Source organism: Apus apus, chromosome 19 (assembly GCF_020740795.1).
Source record: "Apus apus isolate bApuApu2 chromosome 19, bApuApu2.pri.cur, whole genome shotgun sequence".
NCBI lineage: Eukaryota > Metazoa > Chordata > Aves > Apodiformes > Apodidae > Apus > Apus apus.
The window spans coordinates 931569-944565 of NC_067300.1; the positions used below are offsets into that span (position 1 = coordinate 931569).

The window sequence follows — 12997 nt, forward strand, 5'->3', positions numbered from 1 at the left end:
TGCCCCTGGGCAGTGAGTGACCCCTGGGCCCCTCAGGTGTGCACTGAGCCAAGCCCACCCTCTCATCCATCGGGCCCAAGCTCTCCTTGGGCTGGGCTTTCAGTACTTAAAGGGGGCCTATAAGAAAGATGGGGACAAACTTTTCAGCAGGGCCTGTAGTGACAGGGCAAGGGGTGAGGGTTGTAAACTGAAGGAGGGGAGATTTAGATTAGATATAAGGAAGACATTTTTTACAGTGAGAGTGGTGAGACACTGGCCCAGGTTGCCCAGAGAGTTGGTGGATCCCTGGAAACATTCAGGGTCAGGTTGGATGGGGCTGTGAGAAGCCTGATAAAGTTGAAGGTGTCCCTGCTCGCTGTGGGTGGGGGGTTGGACTAGATGGCCTTTAAAGGCCACTTCCAACCCCAGCCACTCTGTGATTTGAGCCAGTCTGTGATTTGATGTTTCTGTTCCTACGGCCTGAAGGGACTGGTGCCCTCCTGCTCCATTCCCCTCCCCTTGGCAAGTGAGTCTGGCCACCACCATGATTTGGGTGGCAGAATGACTTCTTTCCAGCTTTGGGATGTGCCTGGACATCCCTTGGCATCCAGCTGCCTGCACACCCCTGGGCACAGGGCCCTGGAGGGAGCATGCTGTGCCCATCTGGGCAGCAGCTCTGCCCAGGCTGCCACATCCAGGGCGCTGCCATCCACCCCGCAGGATGCAGGGTGGCACCCTCAGGTGCCAGAGCACAGTGGGAGTCCCAGGCAGCTGGTTCCTGGTCTGCTCAGGACACACAGCCAGTGCCCCCACCTTGGCCAGTGGGTTTGGCCAAAACTGAGGTCCCCAGCATAGCCCCATCCCAAGTCAGCCCTGACCTGCTACCAGCCCAGAAAGGCCCTGCCATGGGGTGACATCCTCACGCCTGGGGACCCATGGGCACACACATCCGATGGGCACTGCCTGGGGAAATCTGTTGCAGAAGATGTATCAGGACCCTGTGTCAGGTATGGCCACCACACCCGAGGTGCTGAACTGCGGGCTCTGCTGCAGTGCTCCCCACCCCAGCGTCAAGGGGCCGAGCTTTTCTGCAGAGCCCAATGACCCTGTGACGTTCTTGGTCTCCAGACCCCCCTCCCCAGTTCTTACTGCCGAAGAGTGCTGGAAACATGGCCCGAGGGCAGCTGAAATGTTGGGTGAGAAGGAGCGCGCTGCCCGTCTCCCTGCCTGCATTGCTGCCTGCTCCTGCCTGGAGCAGCAGCTGCTGCCCTCTCCTGCTGCCAGGCAGAAGTGCTGCTGGCTTCCTGCAGCCCTGCCCTGGCTCCAGGATGTGCTTTTCTCCTCCAGGATCCTGGCTCCAGGACCTGTCCCGTTCTCACACTCCCCTGCTGGGAGCACCTGCAGCATTGCTGGCGCTGGTGGCTGCGGGGACGGAACCTGCCACCACCCTGGTGCTGTCACCTCCCCTGGGTCGTGCATCAGCATGAACCTTGTGGGTGTCACCGAGGGGTGCTGGGCTGGCTCCAGCCTGGAAATGAGCATCATTCCTGGCAGAGCAGAGTAACTGAGTCCCCAGAGGCTGTGGGTCCTGGGGGGGTCAGTGGCAGCAGTGACCCCAGGCACTGGTCAGGGAGCACTGCCCCACATCTGGGCACTGCCAGCTTGGAGTAGGCTGGAACCTCCATGTCCCTATCCTGCCCAAGCTCCCATGTCCCCGCCAGCCCAGAGCCTCCCTGTGCCCTGCTCCTCCTGTCACAGCTGTCCCCGTGGCTCGGGACCCCCTGGGGATGTGGGGGTTGGAGGCTGATGGGGTGGCTCCCCTGGCCAACATCTGCCCTGATGTTCCTGGCCAGCGTTGGATGTGGACAATGTGGAAGACTCCTCTGCTGTTGCCCAGGCACAGAGGATGTCCAAACCCTCTGCCCACAGTGAAGCCCAGGGATCCTTGGCCTGATTGGGACAGTTTCTTCTGCTAATGGAGCAGAGGTGGATGGTCAGTTACTACTCCTGGGGCTTCAATTTCAAAGGTCTTTGTTATCCGCGTTCTTGTAACCCAATCTCCCAGGCTTGGCTTCCCAGCAGCAGATCCGATAGCGCGCCTGTCCCTGAAAGGTGAGCCCCTTCCCACTGCCACTGGCAGCCATCAGGATCTGGCTGGGACACTGCTGGTGACTTGGACCCCCATGCTCCCCATGGGACTGCCACAGCCCCCCAGGGCGGCATAGCCCTTCTGCCACCTCCCCTGAGGGCCTGGGGGAGCATCTCAGGACAGGTAGGTATGGGGGCAGGGGAGGAGGGGAGGGATTCCCATCCATAACAAGACACTTGAGGTCACGTGTAGAGAGGGAGTGAGGTCTTGGTGGCCTCCAGGATGGGTTTGCGAATGTGGTGGTGGGTACCAGACCCCACTTAATGCCAGACCTCTCAACTCCTCCCCACCACTCTGCTGCTGGCACAGTTCTGGGCTGGTGAGGAGCAGGGCTGTGGCACTGCCTGGTCCTCTGGGTGCTGCTCCCCTACCCAACCAGCCAACACACTCCTGCCCACCCCATATTCCCACCAACCCAGCGCCTGGGCAGGATGCTGAGGTCCAAGCAGCCCCAGTCCCCCATGGGACATAAGGGTCATTTGGCAGAGCTCCTAGCAGAGATTCAGGGGTGGTATCAGGGAAAATGCATCCCCCTTGGATGCAGCCAGAGCCATCTATTGTGACAAGGTCCTGCTTTTCTAGGCAGGGCTGTCCACGGGGCAATCAGGCAGGCAGCAGGCAGGGATGTTGGGCAGGGAGCCTGATGCCCTTGGGAACCCACCCCACAGGGCTGGTCCCCATATCCCCCGCACATCAGCTGCACCCAGAGGTAACACCCCAACCCCTGGCCCTGGGTCTGACGGCTCCTCCCGCCCTCCCCAGCATGGCCCACGGGGGCAGCCCGCGGGCAGGGGACACGGGGCCGCGCCTTGGGGTGCAGGAGCGCACGCCGAGCCGGGGCAGCCAGCGGGTCGAGTGCATCATCTGCTACTGCTCCTATGACCTGGGCAGCCGCCTGCCCCGCCGGCTCTACTGCGGCCACACCTTCTGCCAAGCCTGCCTCAAGCGCCTGGACGCGGTGGCCAACGAGCAGCGCTGGATCCCCTGCCCGCAGTGCCGCCAAAACACGCCCACGCCACGCGGCGGCGTCGCCATGCTCGACCTGGACCTGGCCACCTTCCTGGCTGTCAAGGCTGACAAGGAGCAGCCCCGGGTGGCTGGCAGGTCTCAGCCCGACTCGGCCACCAAGGGCTCGTGCAAGGAGAAGGCAGTGACCCAGCAGCCCGCGGGACTGTGCCAAGACACGGGGCCTCCAGCGCTGTTCCCTCGGCGCGGCTGCTGCCGGCCCTGCCTGTGCTGCGGGGTGGTGGCTGCCTTCGAGAGCTGAGCGTGAGGAGGAGACTGCTGGGCTCCTGGGATGCAGTCTGGGACCACTTCTGGGGACACCCACACCATGGGCAGTAGCAGTGGGGCAGCCTGGGATGGGCTGCAGCTTGCTCAGGGCTTGCTGTCCATCCTGCCAGGATTTGGAGTGCGACAGAAGGATGGGGATACCCCCACCCCCTCATCCTGCCCACTCTTCCCTCTGACAACGGATGTCCCTGACCCAGGACTTGCTCATGCCTGGCTTCTCTGCTTTGCAGCAGGGACACAGCCACCGAGCAGATCCCAGGCAGGGGACACAGGAGCCTGGCACGACACAATGATGCTCCAGGGATTATGTCCTGCACCCCAAAAGCTTTGTGCCTATTAAAAATTGCTCTGTTGGCCCTGCTGGGCTGCATGTCTTGGTCATATTTGCCAGCAAGCCTTGGGCTAGCCCGGGGCAAGTCCTCCCTGTGGAGGGCAGGACAGGGAGAGGGGACCTGCTCTGCCGGATTGCTTTGCTTTAAGTGTTTGCTCTGTTGGCCTTTTGCATGAGAAATGCGGGCATTGGGGGTAGCTTGGCAGCTGAAATTGAGGGTGGGAGAGTCTATGGGAGCTCTGGCTGGTTCTCATGCTCCGTGGCTTGTGCCAGTTTGTTTTTTCCTGCCTGCCCCTCTTCCCACCTCCCTGCCTGCACACCTGCGTGCAGACCCTACAGAACTGCTCCTGCTCTTTTTCCAGGTCATGTCTTTGCAGGGCTTTCCCTGCCTTCCCTCAAACAGGGGGTGCAGGGATGAGAGCCCAGACAGCTGGGGTGGGGTTAACTGAGGCCAAATGGGGTGCCCCAGGGCGATACTAACACTGCTCCTGGTCAGGGCTTGGTGTTGCCTGGGCAGTTCTTGTGGTTCCTCAGAACCCATTTTCTGCATCCATTTTCCATGTGGTTTCTGAGTTCTTGCAATATCCCAGCACCAGACACCACCCTAGCCTCTGCCTCCCTGGGGCCAGCACTGATCTCATGCCCCCCAGGCAGTCCTGGTCCCTGGCTGTGGGTGCCAGGGTGGCAGCCAGAGGAGTCCAGCACCCAACCTGTGCTCAGCACCCACACCATGCACAGCACCTGTGCACTATTCTGCCTCTTGGTGTCACTTGCCATAAAAACGCCAGCCCTGGGATGTCCCTGGCAGGGCTGAGATGTTCCCAGCAGACCCAACCTGGGGAGCTCCAGTCATAGAAGCAGAAGTACTAAGGATATCCCAGGGCAGAGGTGCCTAGTGAGGAGAGTAGAAGCATGATGTGGTTCAGGGACTCCAGGCAGGAGGAATCTGCCTGCCTTGGATCTTTAATTAAATGGAAAAATGCAATAAATTAGAGACTTCAAGTCCCACACTTGGGTCACAACAACCCCAGGCAAAGCTCCAGGCTTGGGCTGGAAAGTGCCTGGCAGAAAAGGACCTGGGGGTTTGGTCAACAGCAGCTGAATATGGGCCCTGGGGCCAGGCTGTGCCGTTCCCTGTGGGGACAAAAGCCCCAGAGGAGACATTGCAGTGGGGTGCTGGTGGGTGCAGCCCTGGCTGGAGGGGGGACCTGGGCTCTTCCTGCAGGGTGCTGGGTCCCTCGTTCCAGAGAAGGGGACAGTGACAGGGACCCCCACTCTGCTGAGCACTGAGGGAATGTATGAAGAGACAATGGTGTCACTGCAGGGGTACAGGACCCCAAAGGGGTCACCAGCCAGCAGCTCCAGTGGGCTGCAGCAAACACGTGCAAAACAGGAGTGGAGTCAGGCACCACCAGCACCAACCCTGTCCTTGGCTGGTGTCCCCAGCAGGCAGGACACTGGGGACATCTCCATTGCAGTGTGCCATGGGAGTGGGCAGCAGGCTGGCAGTGAGGGGGTGGCAGTGGAGCTAAGATGGGTTTGCATTCTCCTGGGCTCTCTGAGCACAAAAGTTGGAAGTGGCCTCACTTTTAACAGTTTTTGCTTATTTTTCCCAATGAATTTTGCACTTCTCACCTGACCCCCAGTGGCTGCAGGCAGTGGGTAGAAAGAGCATGTTGGGACAGGGGTCCCTAAAAATTAATTTCTCCATACATCTGGCAGCTGCTGGTGGGATGAGCTGGTGCTGCAGCTCCACGTGGCTGCAGGTTCATGCCCTGCTTCAGGGCTGGGCTGGAGGATTCCTCTGAATTATTTCCAGATGGGGATTAATGCAGCAAACTGAGTTTGCTGCAGGATAGATAAACAAACCAAAGCTCCTCTGGCTGCTATTAATAGATCGCCTGCCTGCTGCTCCTGTCCCAGATTTGGGAACATCCTGCTCCTGGCCTGGGGTGCAGCCACGCACTGCTTTCCTGCCTTCCAGCCCTTTGGCCATGTGGCAGAGGTGACAGGGACCATCTGGGATCTTGATGGTCCCAAAGCTGCTGCAAGGCTGTGAGCAGAGGCAGTGTCCTTGCTCTGGGTCCCTGCTCCAGGCTGTGGGTGGGATGAGGAGCTGCCAGCCCTGCCTGCTGAACTCTGTTAGGGACAGTGGGTGCTGGGAGGTGACATCTCTCCAGCCTTCTGCTTCAGGACTTCGGGCAGCTTTGAAACAAAGGCAGGTGTAAACAAGGTGTAAGCAGACTTTGAGCCCTCTTGTGCTGGCACTGCTGTGCCAGGGTGAGCGTAAACAAGTTTTGGGTGGCTGCAGCCCAAGGAGATCACCTTTCCCACGCCTTCCCCTGTTGGGGTTCTGGGTTGTCCCCCCATGTGCACACAGATGTGTGATCCTGCTGAGGAGGAGGGAGGTGGCCCGTGGGACTTGTGTCCCAGTCCTCCTCACTTTGGCATGGCTTATGGTCTCCTGCCAGGGGTGGGCTCAGTGGGTGGCCTGTGGCTCCCAGCAGAGTTCCTAGCTGAGCACCTCTGGACATGGTAGGCCAGCACAGAAGATGGGGTTAGACCTGCTGATGAAGTAATTTAATCTTTGTCCCAGCCCAGCCAGCTGGGTCCTGGCTCCACACCCCCTCTGCCCCTGGCTGGTGTGGCAGCACACCCCTGGGGTGTCCCGGGGGGGAGGAGGGAGGCCAAGAGATGGGTCTGGCTTTGCCTTTCTCCAGCTCTCCAGCCTGCAGCACGCACAAGCAGTTAATCCCAGGCCACAGAGAGCTGGCGCTCACCTGGCTGGAGCAGCGCCTGGCAGAGGGAGGGACCAGGGCCCGGCTCACACCTTTGCCAGAGCAGGCATCACTGCGAAAATATTTGCTGAAAAAAACGTGGCTCCACCCTGAAGGAAAACCGGGTCTGGGACTGCAGGCAGAGAGTGGCAGCGAGCCGGGGAATGTGTGGGGCTGCAGGGAGCCCAGCACCTCCCGCCCACTGCCCAGCGCCCCCGCTCAGCACCACCAGGCTCCATCGAAGCTGCCGGCAGGCTGGGCAAGGCGGTGGGCACTAGGGATCCTGTCCAGGGAGGAATCCTGGCACCGGAGGTCTGGGAGCTCTGGGCAGAGCCATGGGCAGGGTGCTGGGCTGCCTGCTGCCCTGCCTGCTCCTCCTGCAGCCGCTGCCCTCACCAGCCTGTCCCGCCGCCTGCCGCTGCTTCTCGGGGCAGGCTGACTGCAGCCAGCACGGGCTCCGGGAGGTGCCCCAGGGCCTCTCGACTAACACCAGTGCCCTGTGGCTGGGCTACAACTTCATCACGGCGCTGGGGCCGGGCTCCTTCCCTCCCCTGCCGGAGCTGCTGCTGCTCAGCCTGCCCCACAACCACCTGGAGCTGATCCACAGCCAGGCGCTGGTGGGGCTGGGGGCTCTGCGGGACCTGGACCTCAGCAACAACCACTTAACTGTGCTGAGCCCCAAAACCTTCCTGCCCCTGACCAGTCTGGTCACGCTCAACCTGGGCAGCAACTGGCTGGTGGAGCTGGAGCCTGGGGTGGTGAGCGCCCTGCCCCAGCTCCGAGCCCTCCTCATGCAGGACAACCCCTGGGTGTGCAGCTGCCGCATCCGGCCCCTCTGGCGCTGGCTCAGCCACAACAGGGAGAAAGTGCAAGGTGAGTGCCCCGAGGACCGTGTCCCCAAGCCCCCCACCTGCTCCACACTGCTTGGCCAACCTGTTGGGGCTGAGGCAGGACCCGGCACCCTGGGTGCTTGCCTGGTTGATGCCCACAAGGGTACAGTGAGGATCTCCAGGACCCGTTGTCCTCTGACCACTGCAGCTCTTGTGTCTGCTTGGGTAGATGCAGCCCTGGGTCTGGTGCCTGGTGCCCACCCTTGGTCACCAGCAGGGGTTGCCTGGGGTGTGTCTCAGCAAAGGGCACCCAGCACTGTCCCCAGCAGTAGGATCTGTCCTGTGACATTGAGGGCAAGGTGTGCTGGGCAATGGGCACCTGTGTGTCAGGGTGGGCATCACTGCTGACCCAGCCAGGACTCAGTGCCTTCAGCCCCTTCCCCAAAGCCTTATTGAGCACCTACATTTCTTCCTCCGGGTACCTCAGGGAGAGACAGCTCTGCCAGCAAGGTCTCCCTCTCCACTGTCACCCACTTGTGCTTGCTTCCAGCTCAGAGGCATGCCTGTCTCTTCAGAGACTCTTCTGTTTCTTCTGGGACCTTTTGTGGCATCTCCAGGCTGGCTGCTCACTGCTCCCCACTTCTGTCCCCTGTGAGCCAGGCCAACCCCCCTTCCCTACCCCATCGACCACTCTGCCACAAACTTATTTTCCAGTGCCCCCTCCAGCAGTGTGCCCACATCCCCATCCCACTCCCCGGGACACAGGATGTAGGTGCACCCTGAACCCTCACTGCTCTCCTTCTTTGTACCCTGCCCTAGGAGATCTTGGTCAGTTTGGTCCGTGTCCTCCTGCCCTGGTCCCTTCTGTCCCATACAAACCTGACATCCTCTCTGTCCTTGACACTGGCTTGTCCAATGTACCTGTCAGCACCGCTTTTCTCTTCCAGAGAAGACTCTGCTCCTCTGCAAAGCCCCAGAGCAGCTAAAGAATTATCCCATCATGGCCTTCGGGAATGAGTCCTTCAGGCAATGTCAGGAGACGTCACTGTCCTTCCAGCAGTATATCACCTTCTTGATCATTGGACCATTCTCCTTCGTGGCCAGCATCTTCTTCTGTACCTTCATGGGTTCCATCACAGTGGTTTACCAGAACTTGCGCAGGGAACCCTTCAGGAGGAGACCCCGTGTCTGCAGGAGCCGCTGAGAGAGGGTGGCCAGGCTGTAGTCCTGGGCAGGAGGTGGTCCATGCCCTTCTCCAGCTGTCTGCACCCCCCTGCTGTAAACAATTCTCTGTGGACCAGTGAGTGGATGTTCTGTTCCTGGAAATCACTTTTCTTCCTCCTCCCAGAGTCCCCCAGGAGGATGCCACACTCCAGCTCCGGGCATGGCTTGACTGCAGCTGCTCTCAGTGTCTCAAGAGGCTGCCCCAGGCCACCTCAGACCTGCACATCTCTTTCATGAGGGTTGCCAGGTGATTCTTCTCCTCCAGCTCACCCTGTCCTGCCCCTCCTGCTGCCCAGGGACTCATTGTCTGTTTTGGAATGCACCATGCGCCTCTGGGTGCCTTTTGGTGCATCCTGGGTGCCCCGATGTGCATCTCAGGACACCCCATATTCCTCTGGGTGCCTTTCAGTGCACCCCAGGAGTCTCTACGTGCCTTTCAGTGCAGCTCTGGAGACTCCACATGCCTTTCAGTTTGCCCCAAGCCCTCCTTTGGCCTTTTGGTGCCCCAGCACTCCCCAGCTGCCATTCAGTGACCCCAGAACCCTTTCCATGACTTCAGGACCCCTTGGCTTGGCTTTTTGTGCACCCAAATGCTATCTGTTTGACTTCCTGTGTCCTGACAGGCATTGGTTTACCCTTTGCTGTGCCTCAGAGCTCTCTTTGTGCCTTTTGGTGCACCTGAAGATCTCTGGGTACTTCTGGAGCACTTCAGAGCCTCCACGGGACATTCAGAGAGCCCTAGACCCCTCCATGTGCTGCCCAAGGACAGGACAGGTTCCAAAAATGTTTCTTTTGGTATTTTTTTCTTTCCCTGAGAGGGGGCTGGTGGTGCTGAGAAAGCTCAACCAACAACCAAGGTCTGGGGTGGGGCTGAGATTTAAGGTGAGGGTTGGAAGGAGGTGAAGCCTCAAGCTCTCACTGATGTAGTTCAGCAAAGGCTGCCAAAGGGAGGGTGAGGCTGCACGGGGGTTCCCCTCCCAGTAGCTTTTCCCTGAGGCTAAAGCTCAACCAAAGCCAAGCTCTGGGATTAGCTCCGTGATGGAAGTGGGGACAAAAACCTGTGTGGGTTTACAGCACTGAGCCTGCAGCCCTGGCTGCTGCCTCACCCCCTGCCTCGCACAGAGAGGGGCTGGGGCTGCCCCTGAATCTCCCTGCCCTCCTGCCCTTCCCCACAGAAACACCCCTCCCCAGCACTGCTTGGAAATGCTTAGTGAGCACACTGGGAGAGGGCCTGGGAGGAGCTGGAGTTGTGCTCCAGAGGAAGGCACAAGCTGGGGTGACAAAGCCTCTCTCCAGGGTGAGCAACAGCCCTTCCTGACGTCAGGCCTGACCCACTGCACAGCAGTAAGAGTCAGGAGATGACTGTGGCCACCAGCCTCCCCCTCCAGCTCCAGCTCTCACCCGTGCCAGAGCTGTGGCACAAGCCAGGGATGTGGTGGGAGTGAGTGCATCCTTTGGCAAGGGCTAAACAAACAGTGCAGAGAATAAACCAAATGTCACCTCCATTGTGGCTTGCTTCCATTTTAACTTTCAAGACAGAAACCAACCCCACATGCTGCCATCAGCTCTGCTCCCTCTCGGCTCTTCCTGCAGTACCTCTCCCCAGGCAGGGGTGTGAGGGCTGCAGGACCTCAGCCAGGATCAGGTGCCTTTCCCAGGAGCAAGCCCAGTGCTCCCAGACCCTCTCCAGGGACAGCGCTCGGTCCTGCCCCAGAAGGCCTGGGCTCCCCATTTGGAGCAGGGACCTCGCTTGCCATCCTGCGTGGCTACCTGAGCCCCACACCTCCTCCCAGATGGTCCTGAGGTTGAGACCTCCATCGAGGTTGTGCTGGTGGTCTCAGCCCATGGGGACCATGCTGTCAGTGAGTGATGCTGCTGCAGTTCAGCCCAGGGGAGCTGCCTCCCTGTTCTGGAAATCCCTCTGGACACCTCCTATGTCTGGAATCATCCTGAAGGCCAGCCCTGTTGGCCAGTCCAATGCTGGCTCCCAGGAGGTCCCAGAGGACCCTTTGCTGCTCCGTGGAGGTGGGAGAGAGCCAGCGGTCATGGTGCTGGCATTTGGACAGTTTCAGACTGTCTCCAGCTCTCCGCAGCCACTGCCAGCCCTGTCCCCCCCACAAGCCCTTCAGGATGTCACTTCCCTCCCAGTCTTCCCCACAGCTCCTGGCCTTTCTCCCTGCTGGCTTCTCTGTCCCTCCGCCTTTTACTGTTTGCAAACCCTGCAGCAGTGCTGGGTGAGGCTCTGATTCAGCCCAGGGCTCCCTGCCAGCTTTGCCAGAAGGAAGAGATGGAAAGAGGTACACAGCACCGGAATAAACCACTTCACAATCCAGTTTAGACTTTACTGAGCTCTTGCAAAAACTTGATATTCATGTTACATTGACGTATAAAGTAGAATGGGTCCAATTTCTCAGCTGGAGCAGGATGAACTTGATGGAGCCACTGCAGTCAGTGGGATGATGCTCACAGACCTTAGCTGCCACCTGAAAATCCTGCCTGTGAGGGCTGTCAACCCTCCAGGGAAGCCCCCTCTGCTCAGCTGGGGCAAGGAGAAGGCAGTTCATGCCACTGGGGCTTGGTACTACGTTGCAGGTGGGTTTTCCACCTTAGCAGGAGGTGGGAAGTGATGCTGCCCATGCTCTGCTGCTCATCACCAGCCTGGCTGGTGCCTCCACACTTGCTCACAGCACCCATGGGGAGGGGGCTTGGGGACACTGGCAGGTGGGCATGTGTGCTGGTGGGGAGGAAGGTGTGGGGAGGAAGGGCACCAGCATGTCTTGTTTGGTTCCCTTCTCCTGAACTGGGATCCAGTTTCCATGTCTCCAGGTCTGGGCAGATGCAGCCACATGAGCTAGGTCTTCAGGGCTGCCGTGGGAGCTGCTGCTGAGCTTGAGCTGCAGGTGCACATGGCAGGGAAGCTGCCAGGGCCTGTTGTGGGCAGGCTGGGTGGCCACTGTGGCCACCACAGCACACAGCAAACCACTACTGGCCAGCAGCATCTCTCCTTGCATTGCTGGTGCTGAGGCAGTGTGGAGCTTGGCTGAAGGTCAGTGCAACCATCCAGAGCCGTTCCCTGTCGTGCTGTTCCTGGCCAGGAGAGCCACAGTGAGGGTGAGAGAGCTACATGCTGCCCATGGCCAGGTCCTGGGGATGTCTTTTATCAGGAGAGGTGGGAAGCCAGGGTGTTGGCTGACAGCCTGTTAATGAGGTCCAGGCACCAGGTTTAGCAGAGGAGTGTGGGCTGCAGGGCTGGGAGGACTCCTGCTTCACACAGGCCACACAGAGGAGCCAAGCCACAGCCACGGGCTGGTGGGAGTGAGGTCCATCCTGTGAGGAGGAGAGCACACACCTTTCATCCCTGCTGCACAACAAGGGTCCCTTGGCACAGCAGGAACATTTGGCCCAACCTGCTGAGCCGTGCCAGCTGCTCCAGCTGCTTCGGACCACTGGAGCCCTCCGGGATGGTGGGAGACGTGAAGCACATGTCTGAGGAGCTGTGTGTGTGCTGCAATGCCTGAAGTCTGCAAAGTGAAGCATGTGTTTGTATTCTGGCCCCAGCTCTTCCCCGCTGCTGTGGGAGAGCAGACACTATGTGCCTTTCAAAGTCCTTTCCCCTTGCACGTCACCAGTCAGTGGCAATACCAGTTATCAACAGCACTGGTTGGAAGCAGTTATCTCTGTACAGGGAAGTCCAAACCGTGTCCTGGTTCTGCCGTGTGTCCTGGGGCATGGGAGTGGCAGCAGGCCTGGGAAGGGAGGGAGATATACAATGAAGTCACCGTGTATGGATGAAGGATGTTTTTCTCCCATCTCACCCAGAAGAACCCATCAGTGTCCCTGGAAAGGCAGTCCTGGCTGTGCCTTCCTACTGTGTTGGGCAAGGACTGATGGCCCTCGGGGAGAAGGTCACACCACAGTGCTGACTGAGGGGTCAGAGAGGTTGAGCTGGCCAGTAATGTCGGTGGGATGATACTGCTGCAACACACAAATAGACAGACAAGGAGAAAAGAAGTGTTAGGCAGCTCTGGCACTTGCCCCCACCTCCACTTACATCCCGTGTGTCCCTACAGGATATCTCTCGGGGGTGATGCAACAGCCCAAAAACCTGCTGCTGGCTGAGGTCCCCTTCCCACCACAATCCGGGCTGGTGCAGAGGTCAGGGCAGACACTCTCCAAGTGTCTGTGGCTCTGCTGGAGGATGCCCAGAGAGCCTGGCAGACTGTCACTTGCTGAGCCAGCCCCGTCTGCTCTGGGACAGCTGTGGCACAAAGCCTGTGGCTCAGCCCAGCCCATGGCTGAACCTGTGTTTGGAGGGTCTGGCTGGGTTTCGGCATCTCTCTGGTGCCACATCAAGCTGTGCTTTGAGGCCAGGGCGTTTCACCTCCTTGTTGCCTGCCCCTGCTTTGACTGTCCT

The 12997-nt window shown here is 59.6% G+C and overlaps 3 protein-coding genes across 12 annotated transcripts in view; 2 read left to right on the top strand and 1 right to left on the bottom strand.

The window, feature by feature from the left end:
• The first annotated feature begins 2891 nt into the window (after positions 1–2891).
• Positions 2892–3395, top strand: RNF224 (ring finger protein 224). The gene has a single exon (XM_051636934.1). It carries the CDS (start codon positions 2892–2894, stop codon positions 3393–3395), a length of 504 nt encoding a protein of 167 aa, XP_051492894.1.
• A 3469-nt stretch (positions 3396–6864) lies between these two features.
• Positions 6865–8563, top strand: LRRC26 (leucine rich repeat containing 26). Its single transcript, XM_051636558.1, has 2 exons — positions 6865–7402; positions 8307–8563. Exons 1-2 carry the CDS (start codon positions 6865–6867, stop codon positions 8561–8563), a joined length of 795 nt encoding a protein of 264 aa, XP_051492518.1.
• Positions 8564–10896: 2333 nt separating this feature from the next.
• GRIN1 (glutamate ionotropic receptor NMDA type subunit 1) overlaps positions 10897–12997 on the bottom strand; it is a 40505-nt gene continuing 38404 nt past the window's right edge. For 4 of the 10 annotated variants that reach the window (XM_051636470.1, XM_051636463.1, XM_051636464.1 and 1 more), the window contains one exon: positions 10897–12558. In XM_051636470.1, coding sequence (XP_051492430.1) covers positions 12490–12558 — 69 coding nt within the window. In that variant the 3' untranslated portion in view covers positions 10897–12489. The remainder of the gene's footprint in view (positions 12559–12997) is intronic. The other 6 variants (XR_007891276.1, XR_007891275.1, XR_007891277.1 and 3 more) reach the window with 3 other exon arrangements.